Source organism: Barbus barbus, assembly GCF_936440315.1.
Source record: "Barbus barbus genome assembly, chromosome: 39".
NCBI lineage: Eukaryota > Metazoa > Chordata > Actinopteri > Cypriniformes > Cyprinidae > Barbus > Barbus barbus.
This window is the reverse complement of record NC_136717.1, coordinates 20,306,055-20,321,162: the sequence shown is the minus strand read 5'-3', so window position 1 is coordinate 20,321,162 and position 15,108 is coordinate 20,306,055. Positions and strand designations below refer to the sequence as shown.

Below are 15,108 nucleotides of genomic sequence, written 5' to 3'. Positions count from 1 at the left end.
ACTTTCCATTTTTTGTAGAAATCATTGTGTAAACATACTCTTATTTAGCACTCTCCCAAATTATATTTGCATAATGTCGGTTTGCGAATACTATGTGAAATTTGATGCTTTAAATTTTAATTTTAGTAATTTTAATGCTTTAAAACTAGTCAGATACAGTACAAACACTGCAGGACAATAAAACTTAGAGAGTGATTGCATTTCTGTCATGTGTGACTGTGAATAAAAGTTAGAGCCAAGGCAAGGTTAGTTGAATGGAACGCTCTTGTAATTAACCCAGTCTCTCAATATTCTAATGAGTGCTGCATTCATTGGACTTGATAAGCATATTTCATCTCCAATCAGTCCAGAGCTTCATGAAGCAAGAGATATTAAGTCAGTGAGTTTAATCTCACTGTCTCTTTCCGTCCATCCACCCTTCTCCTCTCATTTCACATAATGCTAGAGCCGAAGAGCTGAGATATGGACTCATAAAGAAAGTGTGGAAAAACAAATAGAGGGCTTTACTGCTTTCATTGTCATATGAGGAGTCTTTCTTTCATTCTCACATTGGATTTCATCCACCCCCTGTAATCTGTAGGACTGTGTTTGGTTGTACATGCTTTTACAGCTGTTTACTTTCAGACAGTGGGTGTCTTTTGATGACCCGTTTCCTTTGCCGGCTGATTGGATCGTAATTGCACTGTGGCCGCCGAGGTGCTCTCAAAGTTTCTTTCAGAAGCAGTGTGGGTGAGAGTTTAATTCACTTTATTTTGAGGACAAAACTGTCTTCAGAAGTTAGTTCTGTCAGACAAAACCTTCCTTTGGGAACTTTCTCAAAGGTAAAAAAAATATTTTAAACAGTAGTTAATTTTAAACAGTAGTTTAGAATAAATAGTCACATTGAGTCACATTTATTAGATATGTTGCAGTTACAAGAAAAAAAGTTTTCAAAATGTATTAAAATTAAGTTGCAATTGTGAGAAATATTTCGTAATAAGTCGTAATTCTGAGAAAGAAAAGTTGCATTTATGAGATATTATAATTACAAGAAATAAAATAATTTACAAAAAACTAAATTGTGAACTGTGAAGTCATTGTGAGATATAGTTGCTATTACAAGAATATGGTGCATTTACGACAAATTCGCAATCACAGAAAAAGTGTCAATTGTGAGAGATAGTCGTAGTAGTTTTGCAGTTACGAAAAATAGATACATTTACTAGAAACAAATTCACAACTGTGAGAGAAAGGTCATATTAGGAGAATAACTGCATTTTACGAGAAAGTTGTAGTCACAAGAAGCTACACTGAACAAAATTATAAACGCAACACTTTTGTTTTTGCCCCCATTTTTCATGAACTGAACTCAAAGATCTAAGACTTTTTATATGTAGACAAAAGGTCTATTTCTCTCAAATATTGTTCACAAATCTGTCTAAATCTGTGTTAGTGAGCACTTATCCTTTGTTGAGATAATCCATCCACCACACAGGTGTGGCATATCAAGATGCTGATTAGACGGCATGATTATTGCACAGGTGTGCCTTAGGCTGGCCACAATAAAAGCCCACTCTAAAATGTACAGTTTTACTGTATTGGGGGGTCCGAAAACCAGTCAATATCGGTTGTGACAACCATTTGCCTCACGCAGTGCAACACACTGTGTGAAGTTGCTGGATATTGGCAGGAACTGGAACACGCTGTCGTATACGCCGATCCAGAGCATCCCAAACATGCTCAATGGGTGACATGTCCGGTGAGTATGCTGGCCATCACGGTATCTCTGTGCATTCAAAATGCCATCAATAAAATGCACCTGTGTTCGTTGTCCATAACATATGCCTGCCTGTACCATAACCCCACTGCCACCATGGGCCACTCGATCCACAATGTTGACATCAGCAAACCGCTCACCCACACGACGCCATACACGCTGTCTGCCCATCTGCCCTGTACAGTGAAAACTGGGATTCATCCGTGAAGAGAACACCTCTCCAAAGTTCCAGATGCCATTGAATGTGAGAATTTGCCCACTCAAGTCAGTTACAACAACAAACAGCAGTCAGGTCGAGCAGATGAGCTTCCCTGAGACAGTTTCTGACAGTTTGTGCAGAAATTCTTTGGTTATGCAAATTGATTGTTGCAACAGCTGTCCGGGTGGCTGGTCTCAGACGATCTTGGAGGTGAAGATGCTGGATGTGGAGGTCCTGGGCTGGTGTGGTTACACGTGGTCTGCGGTTGTGAGGCTGGTTGGATGTACTGCTAAATTCTCTGAAACGCCTTTGGAGATGGCTTATGGTAGAGAAATCGTCGGGAAGAAATCGGGGAAGTCGTGGCCTAATGGTTAGAGAGTCGGCCTTGTAATCAAAAGGTTGCGGGTTCGAGTCTCGGGCCGGCAGGGATTGTAGGTGGGGGGAGTGAATGTACAGCGCTCTCTCCACCCTCAATACCACGACTGAGGTGCCCTTGAGCAAGGCACCGAACCCACAACTGCTCCCCGGGCGCTGCAGCATAAAATGGCTGCCCACTGCTCCGGGTGTGTGTTCACGGTGTGTGTGTTCACTGCTGTGTGTGTGCACGTTGGATGGATTAAATGCAGAGCACGAATTCCGAGTATGGGTCACCATACTTGGCTGAATGTCACTTCACTTCAAATGAACATTCAATTCATGGGCAACAGCTCTGGTGGACATTCCTGCAGTCAGCATGCCAATTGCATGCTCCCTCAAAACTTTCCACATCTATGGCATTGTGCTGTGTGATAAAACTGCACATTTTCACATTTTAAAGTGGCCTTTTATTGTGGCCAGCCTAAGGCACACCTCTGCAATAATCATGCTGTCTAATCAGCATCTTGATATGCCACACCTGTGAGGTGGATGGATTATCTCGGCAAAGGAGAAGAGCTCACTAACACAGATTTAGACAGATTTGTATATTTTGAGAGAAATAGGCCTTTTGGGTAAATAGAAAAGTCTTGAAAAAGCTCATGAAAAATGGGGGCAAAAACAGAAAAGTATGAAAAACATCATCAGAATACTCCATTTGCCATCAGTGGTTCAACCGTAACGTTATGAAGCGACGAGTATACTTTTTGGAAATACGGAAATAAAGCAAAAATAACGACTTTATTCAACAATTCGGCACTGTAACGTCACCGTCATTTTGGAGAATATCGCTGCACGCAAAATGCGTATGCTGTTCTGTGTCAGCCGCGACACAAGGATACGTTTTCTACGTGGATTTACACTTTGATTTGAACACAAACAGCGCATCCCTATGTTGTGGCTGACACGGAAGAGCGTAAGCATTTTGCCTGCAGCAATATTCTCCAAAACGGCGCTACGGTGACGTTACAGTGACGAATTGTTGAATGAAGTCGTTATTTTTGTTTTATTTCCATAAAGTATTCTCGTCGCTTCATAACGGTACGGTTGAACCACTGATGGCAAATGGACTATTTTGACAATGTTTTTCATATTTTCTGGACCTTGACAGTGTAATTTACTTGGCAGTCAATGGGACAGTCACAAGCCTCCTGGTTTTCTTCTAAAATATCTTAAATTGTGTTCCGAAGACGAATGAAGCTTTAACAGGTTTGGAACAACATGGGGATAAGTGATTAATGACAAATTTTCATTTTGGGGTGGAGTATCCCTTTAAGTTGCGTTTATTTAGGTAATAATTTTGCAATTACGAGAAATAGATGTTCTTACGAGAAAAAAAGTCACAGAGATGTGAAAAGTTGTGAAAGTCGCAATTGTTAGAGGTAGTCGCAATTCTAAAAAAGTTGCATTTACAGGAAATAGTTGCATTTATTTGAAATGAATTTTGCAGTTACAAGTGATTGATGCATGTACGAGAAACAAACTCAAAATTGTGAGATATGAAGTTACATTGTGAGAATTAAAGTCACAATTGTTTGAGATAAATTGCAATTGTGTGAAATGTAATCTCTAAAATCTCTAGATTAACTGCCTGAGTTGTTTACCCATCATATTAAAAGCGATATGTACATCTGTGTATTTGTGATTGCCATATATTGGGCTGCAGGGAAATGCTTGTGATGATCTAAACTGCAATAATTTGCTCAGTTTTCTGTGTGTGTAAGAGTGACCAGTGCAGGCCAGCTGGGTTAATAGGGATGCTGTCATACGTAAAAGTACTGGACAGTGAGCAGCAGAGAAATGACAAACGCTGAGAGAAAATTACAGTCCTTGCTGTCCCCTCTAGTTTGCTTCACACACATACACACACACACCTGACACAGTGCAAGGTCAATGTCTTTTATTACGTTCAGACTGGCCGTGGAGCATCTAAATGTGACGCTCCAGCGAGAGCACACACACTTTGCAAATAACAGTTTAGTGTGCGGATTTGGATTAGCAGCTAGTGGTCGACATATTCATCATGTACACAAATCTAATTATGAGGGTAATTGCCTACAAGGGACTTTATTGGTCTCTTATAATGAGTCTATTGTCTGTCGGTGCAGTGGATCACAAAGCTCTCTATTGATCAGTCATGAATACCGCTATAGCTCATGCAACCATTAATATGGATATTTTTCAGGGCTCTGAATGTCTGGGTCAGTGCCGTCGATAGTGCCGACCACAGTACAAAGCAGAAACGAGAGCCTCTTAACTCTTTGCATGTCTTGTCTTTCTCCCTTTCTCTGTCACTGGCATATTTAATTACAGGCGTTTAATTGGAGAAGTCGACTTGGTGCCGTCCGTAATTATGGCTCAGTCTTTCGAGGCTTTGTCACATCGGGCCCCTTGAGCTCATATTCTCATTGCCGTAATTCAATTAGATCCTTCACTTAGAGCACGGAAACCTCTCAGCGCCGTCACGGCACACTATACGCTGCTTTCAGAAATGCATAGCTCTAATTTATTTTTTTCTTTTAAATCATAGCATGTGTCCATTGAGAAGAAATATGTGCAGGCGGAAATGAATGCACAGCGCTATTGTGCATTTAACACCGCACTGACCCTTGTAGCACATATACATATCCATGATGTCTAGTCTGTATATGCTTTTTTTCATGAGATTTTTTATCTCATGATTTCAACTTTATATCTCATATATGACTACATAACTCACAATTTTGTAATGCGACATTATTTAGTCTAATTAAATACAACCAACAGTCATAAGGTTTGAGGATGAGTGAACGATGACTATGTTTTGGGCGAACTGTGCATTTAAGATATTTTCACTGTTGTTATTCAGTTGTTTGTACACAAATATAAAACTTCAGCTACTTAAAATGGAGCACAGTGAGGATGTGAATATGTAATGTGCTTGCTGGGTGATTCTGAACTGTTTTACATTCAGGTAAGGTGTAGCTAATACAGTCACTATGCTTTTTGAGGGCAAATAGTCAGACCTGACTCTTCACCAAATGAAAGATGGAGGTCTTGGCTCACGCTGATGCCCTGGAACATTTTATATCACTTCAGATGTTAAAATTCCAGTCATAGCAAAACCATTGTGATGAAAAATTTGATGACAGAAAAAATACCGTGGCGGTGCTTTGACAATTAGGCTTATCATGGCATGGTACTGAATGATAGCAATATTCGCAATATTTACATGCTACTTGCTTGCGATATTCCTTGTCTAAGTCACTTCAGATAAAAGCATGAGTATATGTAAATGTCCTTCAAAGAATTCAATGCTTTTGCCATGGTGCATGTCCAAAATATCATGGTGCAAGTGCAACTAGTAATTGACAGATTTTGGATTGATGAGATAAACCAGGATGGTGTTATCTCCATTCTGTTGACTAACGACAGATCGTCTTCTGAATGCCAGTGACAGAGTTGGTTTGTCACTCGTTGGCCTGCTTTAAAAAGATGAAGAGGAGGTGGTACAACAGAAGGGGAATGTGTGTTTGTTGGAACCAGAATGAAATCGTGGCAGTACTGCATGTTCCCAAGACAGTATGTTCACATGAATGCCATTTTAGGACGACATTGTGAGGAATATGAGCGCTTTGGATCATTGTAATGGTTATTTTTTTAATGTAATTTTGTATTGAGAGTTGGGAAAGTAGGTCAGAGAACTTGATCTTGTAGTATGAAACTCAGCCCACACGTGCATGCAGCTCTTCCCACCACATGTAAACAGTCATTTTTTAACATCGAGTTAAAAGTTTGAGGATGTTAAGGCTTTATGAGGAAAAAAGCCTGAGGTCAAATGTAGAAAAAGAAAAGCTTTTCACAAAATTGGAGAATGAACGTTTGCCCCATGCTATATGATTCTCTAGTGCCCCCTAGTGATGTCATCTGTTTCTTTTCACCAAATGAAATGACCTGAGCTGGTAAAAATGAAGGAGAAGTGTGTTGCTGACAAAAGCAAAAAATTAAAAACCTGCTTGTAAAGATCACAAATATTTCTGCAGTTTCAGGGTCAATGACGTGGCATTTTTTTGCCTAGAACTATGAAATCCAAAAATACATTATAAAGCAATGACTGGAATAAATATATTCTATGATGAAGATTTGCATTTTTTTTTATAAAAATTCATTTTTATAATCGGTTATAAATCGGTTATTATCTCTGGTATAATAGTTTAGTAATATTTTTATATAAAAAAATAAGTAGAGAAGCAAATTTATTTTAAAATATATTTGGAAAATTCTAGTGTCGTACTTATACATGCAAGAACCCATTTTGTTATCATCTGACAATAAAATGAATGAATTAATGAGAAAGATCAGATGTTGTAACCTTTAATAATAAAATGAAAACTTGTATTGAAAAAAAATATTTGAAGAATAAAGAAAATGAAGAAAAAATGTTCAAAAACCAAAAAAAAAAAAAAAGTTGCATAGACTTCCATAGACCTTTTTTTAAAAAACATGCTGCCATGATAATTTGATTACAAACCAACAAATAAATAATAAACAGAACTGATTTTGAACTTTAATATAAAAAGATAAGTTGTCAAAGTGTAAAGAGAATATTTGAGTAATTTTTAGTTGATGGTTACACCACTTGAGGTTTTTCCAGCAACATCTTTATATTTTTGTATTTCTTTCAGCTAGATTTTTAAAAATATTTCTGGTTTTCATTGTTTGATTTGTCACTGAACCATTGCCACTGACCCGTATATGTCCTGACTCTCTTTTTTTCTCTCTCTCTTTTTTTATGTGCTACAGATATGGAGATATGGTTCCTAAGACCATCGTGGGGAAGATCTTCGGCTCTATTTGTTCTTTGAGTGGAGTGTTGGTGATCGCTCTTCCTGTCCCCGTCATTGTGTCCAATTTCAGTCGGATCTACCATCAGAGTCAGCGTGCAGAGAAACGGCGTGCCCAAAAGGTACCCTAGTCGGGCCGCCCACTGTGGGTCCGTGGCATCTGATCTCAGAGCTGGGCTCAAATGTAGATGTTCTCTTGATATAAAAGCAGGTCTGGCTGTGGCAAAGAGATTAGACCCTGACAGGACCATGTACACACAAATACAGAAAAATGACGCTGGGATAGTATTTAATACAACTTGGCACAATGTGCTTGTGACCCAGATGTCTGCACGCTGAGTGGTGTTTGTGTCTCTGTGGTATGTTAACTGCAGGTCTCTGTGGAACCATCATTTCTAGTGCATGCCCAGATCACATCCCGTACTACAACACAGCAGACTGAAACACAAACACACAGAAATAAGACACACAGGCAGAGTAACTTTGAGAACGGCAGATATATAACAAAGAAAAAAAAGAATGAGAGCGAGTCAGAATAGAACAAAAGAGAAAACGGCCACATACACACTGTGGAATTTTGGGTGTATTTAAAGGAATAGTTCATTCAAAAATGAAAATTTGCTCACTCTCAGGCCATTCAAGATGTAGATGGGTTTGTTTCTTCATCAGAACAGATTTGGAGAAATGTAGCATTAATGGATCCTTTGCAGTGAATGGGTGCCGTCAGAATGAGAGTCCAAACAGCTGATAAAACATCACAATAATCCACAAGTAATTCACACAACTCCAACCCATCAATTTTTGCCTTGTAAAGTGTAATCTGTGTGTTTGTAGGAAACAAATCCACAGATTACACTTTAAGTGGCTTTTACTTTATTAACAAATTAAGGCATTTTTACTTCAAACCATTGCTTCTGGCCAAAATACCAATTCATAGCAACACTTTGTCCTGAAAAAGTCCATCCACTATTGTCCTCTCACATCAAAATCCACTTATATATTTGTTTGAACTAATTTTGGACCGTTTTCACTTGTAAACAGGGGTTGATCTGTGCATATTTCTCTCCTGATTCAGACAAGACAGATTTTTCACTGGAGAAAGAATGGTATGGGATAGAAGACTAGTATTTTAGCCAGAAGCAATGGTTTGAAGTTAAAAGCAGTGTGATGTATTTATTTCTTACAAACATGCAGCTTTTCACTTCATAAAATGTTAATTGATGGACTGGAGTTGTGTGGATCACTTGTGGATTATTGTGATATTTTTATCAACTCTCATTTTGACGGCACCCATTCACTGCAGAGGATGAATTGTTGAGCAAGTGATATGAAGTAAAATTTCTCCAAATCTGTTCTGATGAAGAAACGCACTCATCTACTGTACGTCTTGGATGGCCTGAACTATTCCTTTAAAGGTAAATGTCCTCAAATTCATTTAATTTGTTCTTATCATAACTTTGATGTTTGAATAGGCAGCAAGTGGAATGCGGCTATGCTCCAATCAGTGATGATGGAATTTGGATATCCTCATGCTTAGCTTCAGGATTATTTAAAAGAAACGATTCAATTAATTCTGAAACCTCAATTAATCTGATTACTTTAGCAATTAAATTTAAATGTAAGTTTTACAGCCCATCTGCACAGCGACTGCCATTATAATCAATGAGGCTGTCCACAAGCACACACTACATTTATAGTCGATGCATTAGCCTGCGGTTTAGACGTCTGAATTTATTATGGCAGGAGTGTTGTGATCTGTCATTACATCTGTCATGAGTATTCCTGCCGTAAATCATAATTTCATGTCCGTATGGAAAACAGGAGTCACTTCTGAACTTGCAGTGATTAACAGAGTGAAACCTTTTCTTGTTAGTGAAGGTTAACAACATCTGTCTGTGTTTAGTAAACTAAACTCGATTGTTTATGCTCGTAAGCCATTTATACCAATTTTGTGCATACTATGCAATTATTTTGTCATCATCAAAGTTAGAAATAACGTAACTCTCTGTGTACAGAACAAAATTAAACACTAATAAGGGGTCATGACTGTATTTAGCTACAGTGTGTACGTGGCCAATGAGACCAGGCACAGGAAGAACAGATGCTGTGTTTTGTAACCGGTTCTCCTCTGGGGGTGATCAGAATACGCAGACGTTGTGACATCACATCATATCTCATTAGATGAGTGTCTTCTCTTAATTTAGCCGTTCGACTCCAGCCACCCCATGGGAGACACGAACAGTTCAGATATCCCACTCCCCCTGCACACACACACACACACACACACACACACACAGATAAACAGTACAACCAGTCCACCCAAGAACAACAGTCTGTTTTTTCAGTTAACTAGGGACTGAGAATGAGAGTAGGAGAGGGAGAAGTGAGAAAGGACATTAGGGTTGTAACAATACCAAAGTTTCAGTTGTCGACACTAGTATCATATAAATATTATGATATGTTGGCAAAAATTTAAATATTTAAAAAAACAAATCATATTTTAATGATTAAAATATTTATAGCAGTCTTAAAGATCTGATATTTTGACACAAATGCAGGTTTTTAGTCTGACAATTTATGTGGAGCTATAAAGAGAAAAGCTTGAAAAGACTAAAATTCAAGAATGAAAACTTTGCCTTGAGTAATTTGACAATCTTTTAATTTAATTGTATTATTTTATTCAACAACTAGTATGCTATTGTATTATTTTATGGTATTATATTAAGATGTTTTTTTTTTAAGAAAAACCCTTTTATTCTCACCAAGGCTGCATTTATTTGATCAAAATACAGCAAAAACAGTAATATTGTGAAATATTATTACAATTTTAAAATAACTGTTTTCTATTTATATATTTTAAATTGTAATTTATTCCAAATCTGAAATTTCAGCATCGTTACTCCAGTATTCAGTGTCACACGATCCTTCAGAAATCATTCTAATATGCTGATTTTTTGCTCAAGTTTCTGATAATCCGTTTTGAAAACTGAAACTAAATATTTTTGTGAAAACCATGAGACATTCTTTGATGAACAGAAACTTAAAAAACATAGCTTTTATTGGAAATAGAAATCTTTTGTAACTTTATAAATATGTCACTTTTAGTCAATTTAATGCACCCTTGCTGAATAAAATTAATAATTTTATTTGCTAATTTTTATATAGTTTTGTTTTTATTTTATTATTATTTATTAATTCATTTAATATTTTTTTTCAAATTTTATATATGGTGTCAAAAGATCAGCTCTTTGCCATATAAACCCAGCTACATTATAGAAAAACTGGTATTGTTACAATTTTTTATTGTAGCATCAAAGTGCTTTTAGAGAGGAACACATTGCCATTCTTCATGTCGGACATGAGCATGCAAACCTCCAGTCACACCACGATCACATTCACACTCACATTGACCACGAGAAGAGGAAGTGTTAGGCTAAACGCTCGTGTGTTTGTCCACCTGAACAGAAAACCAGGCTTGCTAGAATTCATGCGACGAAGAGCGGGGGCGCTAACGCTTATTTGCAGTACAAACGCAATGGGAAGCTGGCGGAAGCAGAGGAGGAGGTAACTGTGGAAACCAAGTCGTCGGGGTCTCTCTTAATGGAACGTGACATGATGGGCTGGTGCATGTGGACCCCTCTTCCCCCCCTAGCCATTCGCCTCTCCGCCAGGGGGCCGGGGTCCAGCAGGGCTGCTGTCCCCATTCAACTCTTCCGTGGTGTTCCTCTAACTCTCTCTCTCTCTGTCTTTCACACTTTCTCACGCCTAGACCGGGTGCACCGGCACCTCTCCCTGGTGGCTGGTCATGAGACAATAATCGTGTGATCTCTTGTCCAATGGCAGTGCGGTGCATGCGGCTTGGCCTTGTGGGGGCCACGGCCATCAGCTCCAGTACCAACGGGGCCCCCCTGTTTTTTACTGCAACCCTTTTCTCCATCTCTCAACTACTTTGCTTTTGGGTTTTATTACCTTGTGTATCTTGTCTACTTGTTGGTTTAACTGCTTTTTTCGACAACTACTACACTTGTGCTCCATGCATTTTTTAACATGCATTTTTGAATGATTTTCTCACGGCTGTCCGGACTGGCCTGTGCTCGCTCTCTATCTCTCTGTCTTCATGACATCATCAGAACACATCACATGGAGGAATGAAACTGTCTGAGCTGCATGTCAACATCTAAATGGGAGGTGGGGTTTAATGTGAGGCAGAGACCACGAGGCGTGTCGATCCAGTGCCTGTTGACTATACGCAGGCTCTCGATAAACAGCACCCTAGTCCAGGGGTGTCCCATACTGCTCCTGAAGGGCCACTATCCTGCAAAATTTAGCTCCAAGCCAATACACCTGGACCAGCTAATAAAGGATTAGTTCACCCAAAAATGAAAATTCTGTCATTAATTACTCACCCTCATGTCGTTCCAAATCCGTAACACCTTCATTCGTCTTCAGAACACAAATTAGGATATTTTCGATGAAATCCAAGAGCTTTCTGACCCTCCATAGACAGCAAGGAAACCACCACATTCAAGGCCCAGAAACATAGTAAGGACATCGTTAAAACAGTCCATGTGGCATCAGTCGTTCAACCATAATTGTATGAAGCTATAACAATACTTTTTGTGTGCAAAGAAAACAAAAATAAAAACTTTATTCAACAATTCTTCTCTTCCATGTCAGCTCCCTCTGCCATTCATGAAAGTACCACAACGCATTTGTGTGATGCTGCTGACGCAGGAGCCAGCGTTCTAATGTAGAAACATGTATAGTTGTGCTGTCAATAATGGTGGCAGAGACTGACCCGGAAGAGAAGTAATGGTTGAATAAAGTCATTATTTTTGTTTTCTTTGCGCACAAAAACTATTCTCGTAGCTTCGTAAAATTAAGGTTGAACCACTGATATCACAAGGACTGTTTTAACAATGTCCTTGATACATTTCTGGGCCTTGAACGTAGTGGTTCCTTTGCTGTCTGCAGGGTCAGAAAGCTCTTGGATTTCATCAAAAATATCGTAATTTGTGTTCTGAAGACGAACGAAGGTCTTACAGGTTTGGAATGACATGAGGATGAGTAATTAATGAAATAATTTTTATTTTTGTGCAAACTAACCCTTAATGTCTGCATCCGAAATCACATACTTCCCTACCATAGAGTAGGTGAAAACAGATTGTGAAAAGAGTCAGAATTCAAAAGATTCATAAAACAGTAGGCAAAAAGTTTCCAAATGACCTATTACTTCCGCCAAGATTCTGAAGTGCGTATCCAATGGACAGTTTTTGTCCCTTGTTGTAATTGCAAACATGTTCTGGATTCATATTTTGAGTTCATACTGTATAGAAGAGACATTCTCAACTCTGCCCCTCAAGGTCCACTTTCCTGCAGAGTTTAGCTCCAACCCTGATCAAATTCACCTAAACAAGTTAATCAAGGTCTTCAGAATTACTAGAAAGTTACAGGCAGGTGAGTTTGGCACTAAACACTGCAGGAAAGTAGACCTTGAGGGCCAGAGTTGAGATCTCTTGATGTAAAACATACTTTTTAATGCGAAGTAATTGCTTGTTCAAAAGAACTATCTATTCAGAGAGTATAGTATATGATTTTGGAGCCAGCCATGGTCTTCAAGATTACTAGAAACTTCCAGGCAAATATGTTGGAGATAAACTTTGCGGGACATTGGCCCTCCAGAAGCAGGATTGGGCACTCTTGCTCTAGTCGTCTGGTCACTGCGTCATGCTGATTCATTAAGGCTCTAGTGAGTTTGGGTACGGTGGCCGTCATGGTTCAAATACAGAAGACGTTTAACTTTTCCTCATACTTTTTTCCAATAATTAGGATCTCCTGAACATAAATTCAATAGCCATTGACACACACAGAATACTCTTGTTCCTGTTGTCCACTGTTTTTGAACTAAGAGCCATCTGCCAAGATTGTGATGTTGAGAGAACAGGACGTGGCAGTGACCTAGAGCCTACTGTTGTCACAATGAACTAGCCAAACGTTCCTCAAAACTGTCTCAATGTTGCTAGACCATTGTGAGAATTCAGGCCTTGCTGTCTTGTCTTTTCTCTCAGTTTCTTTCTGCGGCGGTAAGTTGATAAGCTGTGTTTTCTGTTTCTCCAATAAGGCATCAAAAGAGGCCGGCCAAGCTTTGGTATGTAAGACCAACCCCACTTTTGAGACCCAGCATCACCATCTTCTGCACTGCTTGGAGAAAACCACGGTAAGAACCTCTGGAGAAAACTTTGCACATAACTGGAAGCTGTTCTCAGCAATTTAGCTTTGGCATTACTTGATCTTATTGATATACAGGTGTCCTAGGAAGCATGCTAAGCACATCTGTAAAAAACATTATGAGGTTCTTCTACAATTTCTCAGCTGTTTTCTTTAGTACCTTCAATAGCTACCTTCAATAGGTTCAGCAGTTACAGGTCAGGTGTCCGTATCGACTGTATTTAGACTGAAAGTTCACACAAAAATGAAAATTGTGTTAGCATTTACAAAAGGAGAAGTTTGGCAGAATGTCCCAGGTGCAAGAACTGTAGAGCTCCAAGAAAAGCACCATAACTTTTTTCCAAGTACAAGTGCAATTTTCCAGGTTTTGCTTAAACAAAAAGGACACGTTTTCTAAAAATAGCTTTGTGCAAGGAACAGCCTGAGTCGTTATTAGCTGCAAAACCTGGAATGTGATGGCTTATGAACTGATAACCATAACTGACATTAAACATTTTGTGTGCCATATTTGAATTAAACTTAATTTGAGAACTCTGGCAGAAAGACAAATAAGGGTGAAAGTGGACAAAATTTTTTTTTGTCTGTACCCTTTAACATTAAACAGTGCCAGACGACTTCTGTGCCTCAGTGCTTGTGGGTTTTCCAAAAACATGTGCAGTTTTTCTCTCAAGAGAAATCATTAGTCAGACACTGGCATGAAAATGACAACCACTGTTGTCCCCTGCCAGCTAGAGTCATGACAGTCTAGAGAACAGACTGTGACCCTCTCTGGCTTTCCTAGGGCACTAGACTCGAGACATTTGAAAGGAAAATTCCAGTGTCCTGCTGAAAATGCAAAACTGTTTGAGAAACAGCAAAAGCTACAGTGAATCTGGATTCAATGACTCCTCTGATTATATTTTTTAACTGGCTTGCATTATTAAATGCCTAATTTTTGTTATTGAGACAAATCTAATTGAGATTTACCATTATTTATTTAAGTTCCTGTCAGCACTTATTGAAATGGATAATTAATTTGGGCAAAGCAGTAAAATAATAATTAATATTATATGCATACAGTGGACTTCTGGAATGGTGTTCTTTCATTATTCTGAATGAGAAATTATTTATTTCTTTAGTAATACATTATGAAATATAATGATCATACAATATAATGCAAAATCAGAAAAAAATCCAGTTTTCTCTCTCTCTCTCTCTTAGAATCATGAGTTTGTAGATGAGCAAACTTATGAGACAAGCTGTATGGAGGTTTCCCTAGCGAAGCCATCCATGTCCCGTTCCTCCTCGCTGTCCTCTTCTCCACATGGCCTGTCCTCCTGCTGCACACGCAGAAACAAGCGCAAGAGCTTCAATGTTCCCAATTCCAACATGGCCACCATCCGCAGAGGCAGCATACAGGAGCTCAGCACCATCCAGATCAGAGAGAGACCGCTGAGCAACAGGTGCTCTCACAGCACTCAGGCACACTTACACACACATAAGGAGAAGTAATATGTTGATATATTGGCTGCGGTCTGAATAGAGATGAGTCAGAGCTGTGTCTTATTTAGAAGTGTTCATAATACTGACTATATTAAGAAGGTGAGTTTTTCCAGAGGGGTTTGTGTAGTGCTTATAATCTAGAATGTATATTAAATGTATAATGCATAGTACACAATATGTAGTACAAGTAGAGTTGCAAAGGGGTG

General features: G+C 38.8%; 1 protein-coding gene across 1 annotated transcript in view; it reads left to right on the top strand.

The window, feature by feature from the left end:
* The window catches only part of LOC306858685 (A-type voltage-gated potassium channel KCND2-like), a gene marked incomplete at both ends in the record, with an annotated part of 117,229 nt that overhangs the window by 100,782 nt on the left and 1,339 nt on the right, over positions 1-15,108 (top strand). The window contains 4 exons of the mRNA XM_079399327.1: positions 7,152-7,314; positions 10,658-10,756; positions 13,314-13,409; positions 14,621-14,862. Of these exons, the coding sequence (XP_079255453.1) occupies positions 7,152-7,314; positions 10,658-10,756; positions 13,314-13,409; positions 14,621-14,862 (600 nt within the window). The remainder of the gene's footprint in view (positions 1-7,151; positions 7,315-10,657; positions 10,757-13,313; positions 13,410-14,620; positions 14,863-15,108) is intronic.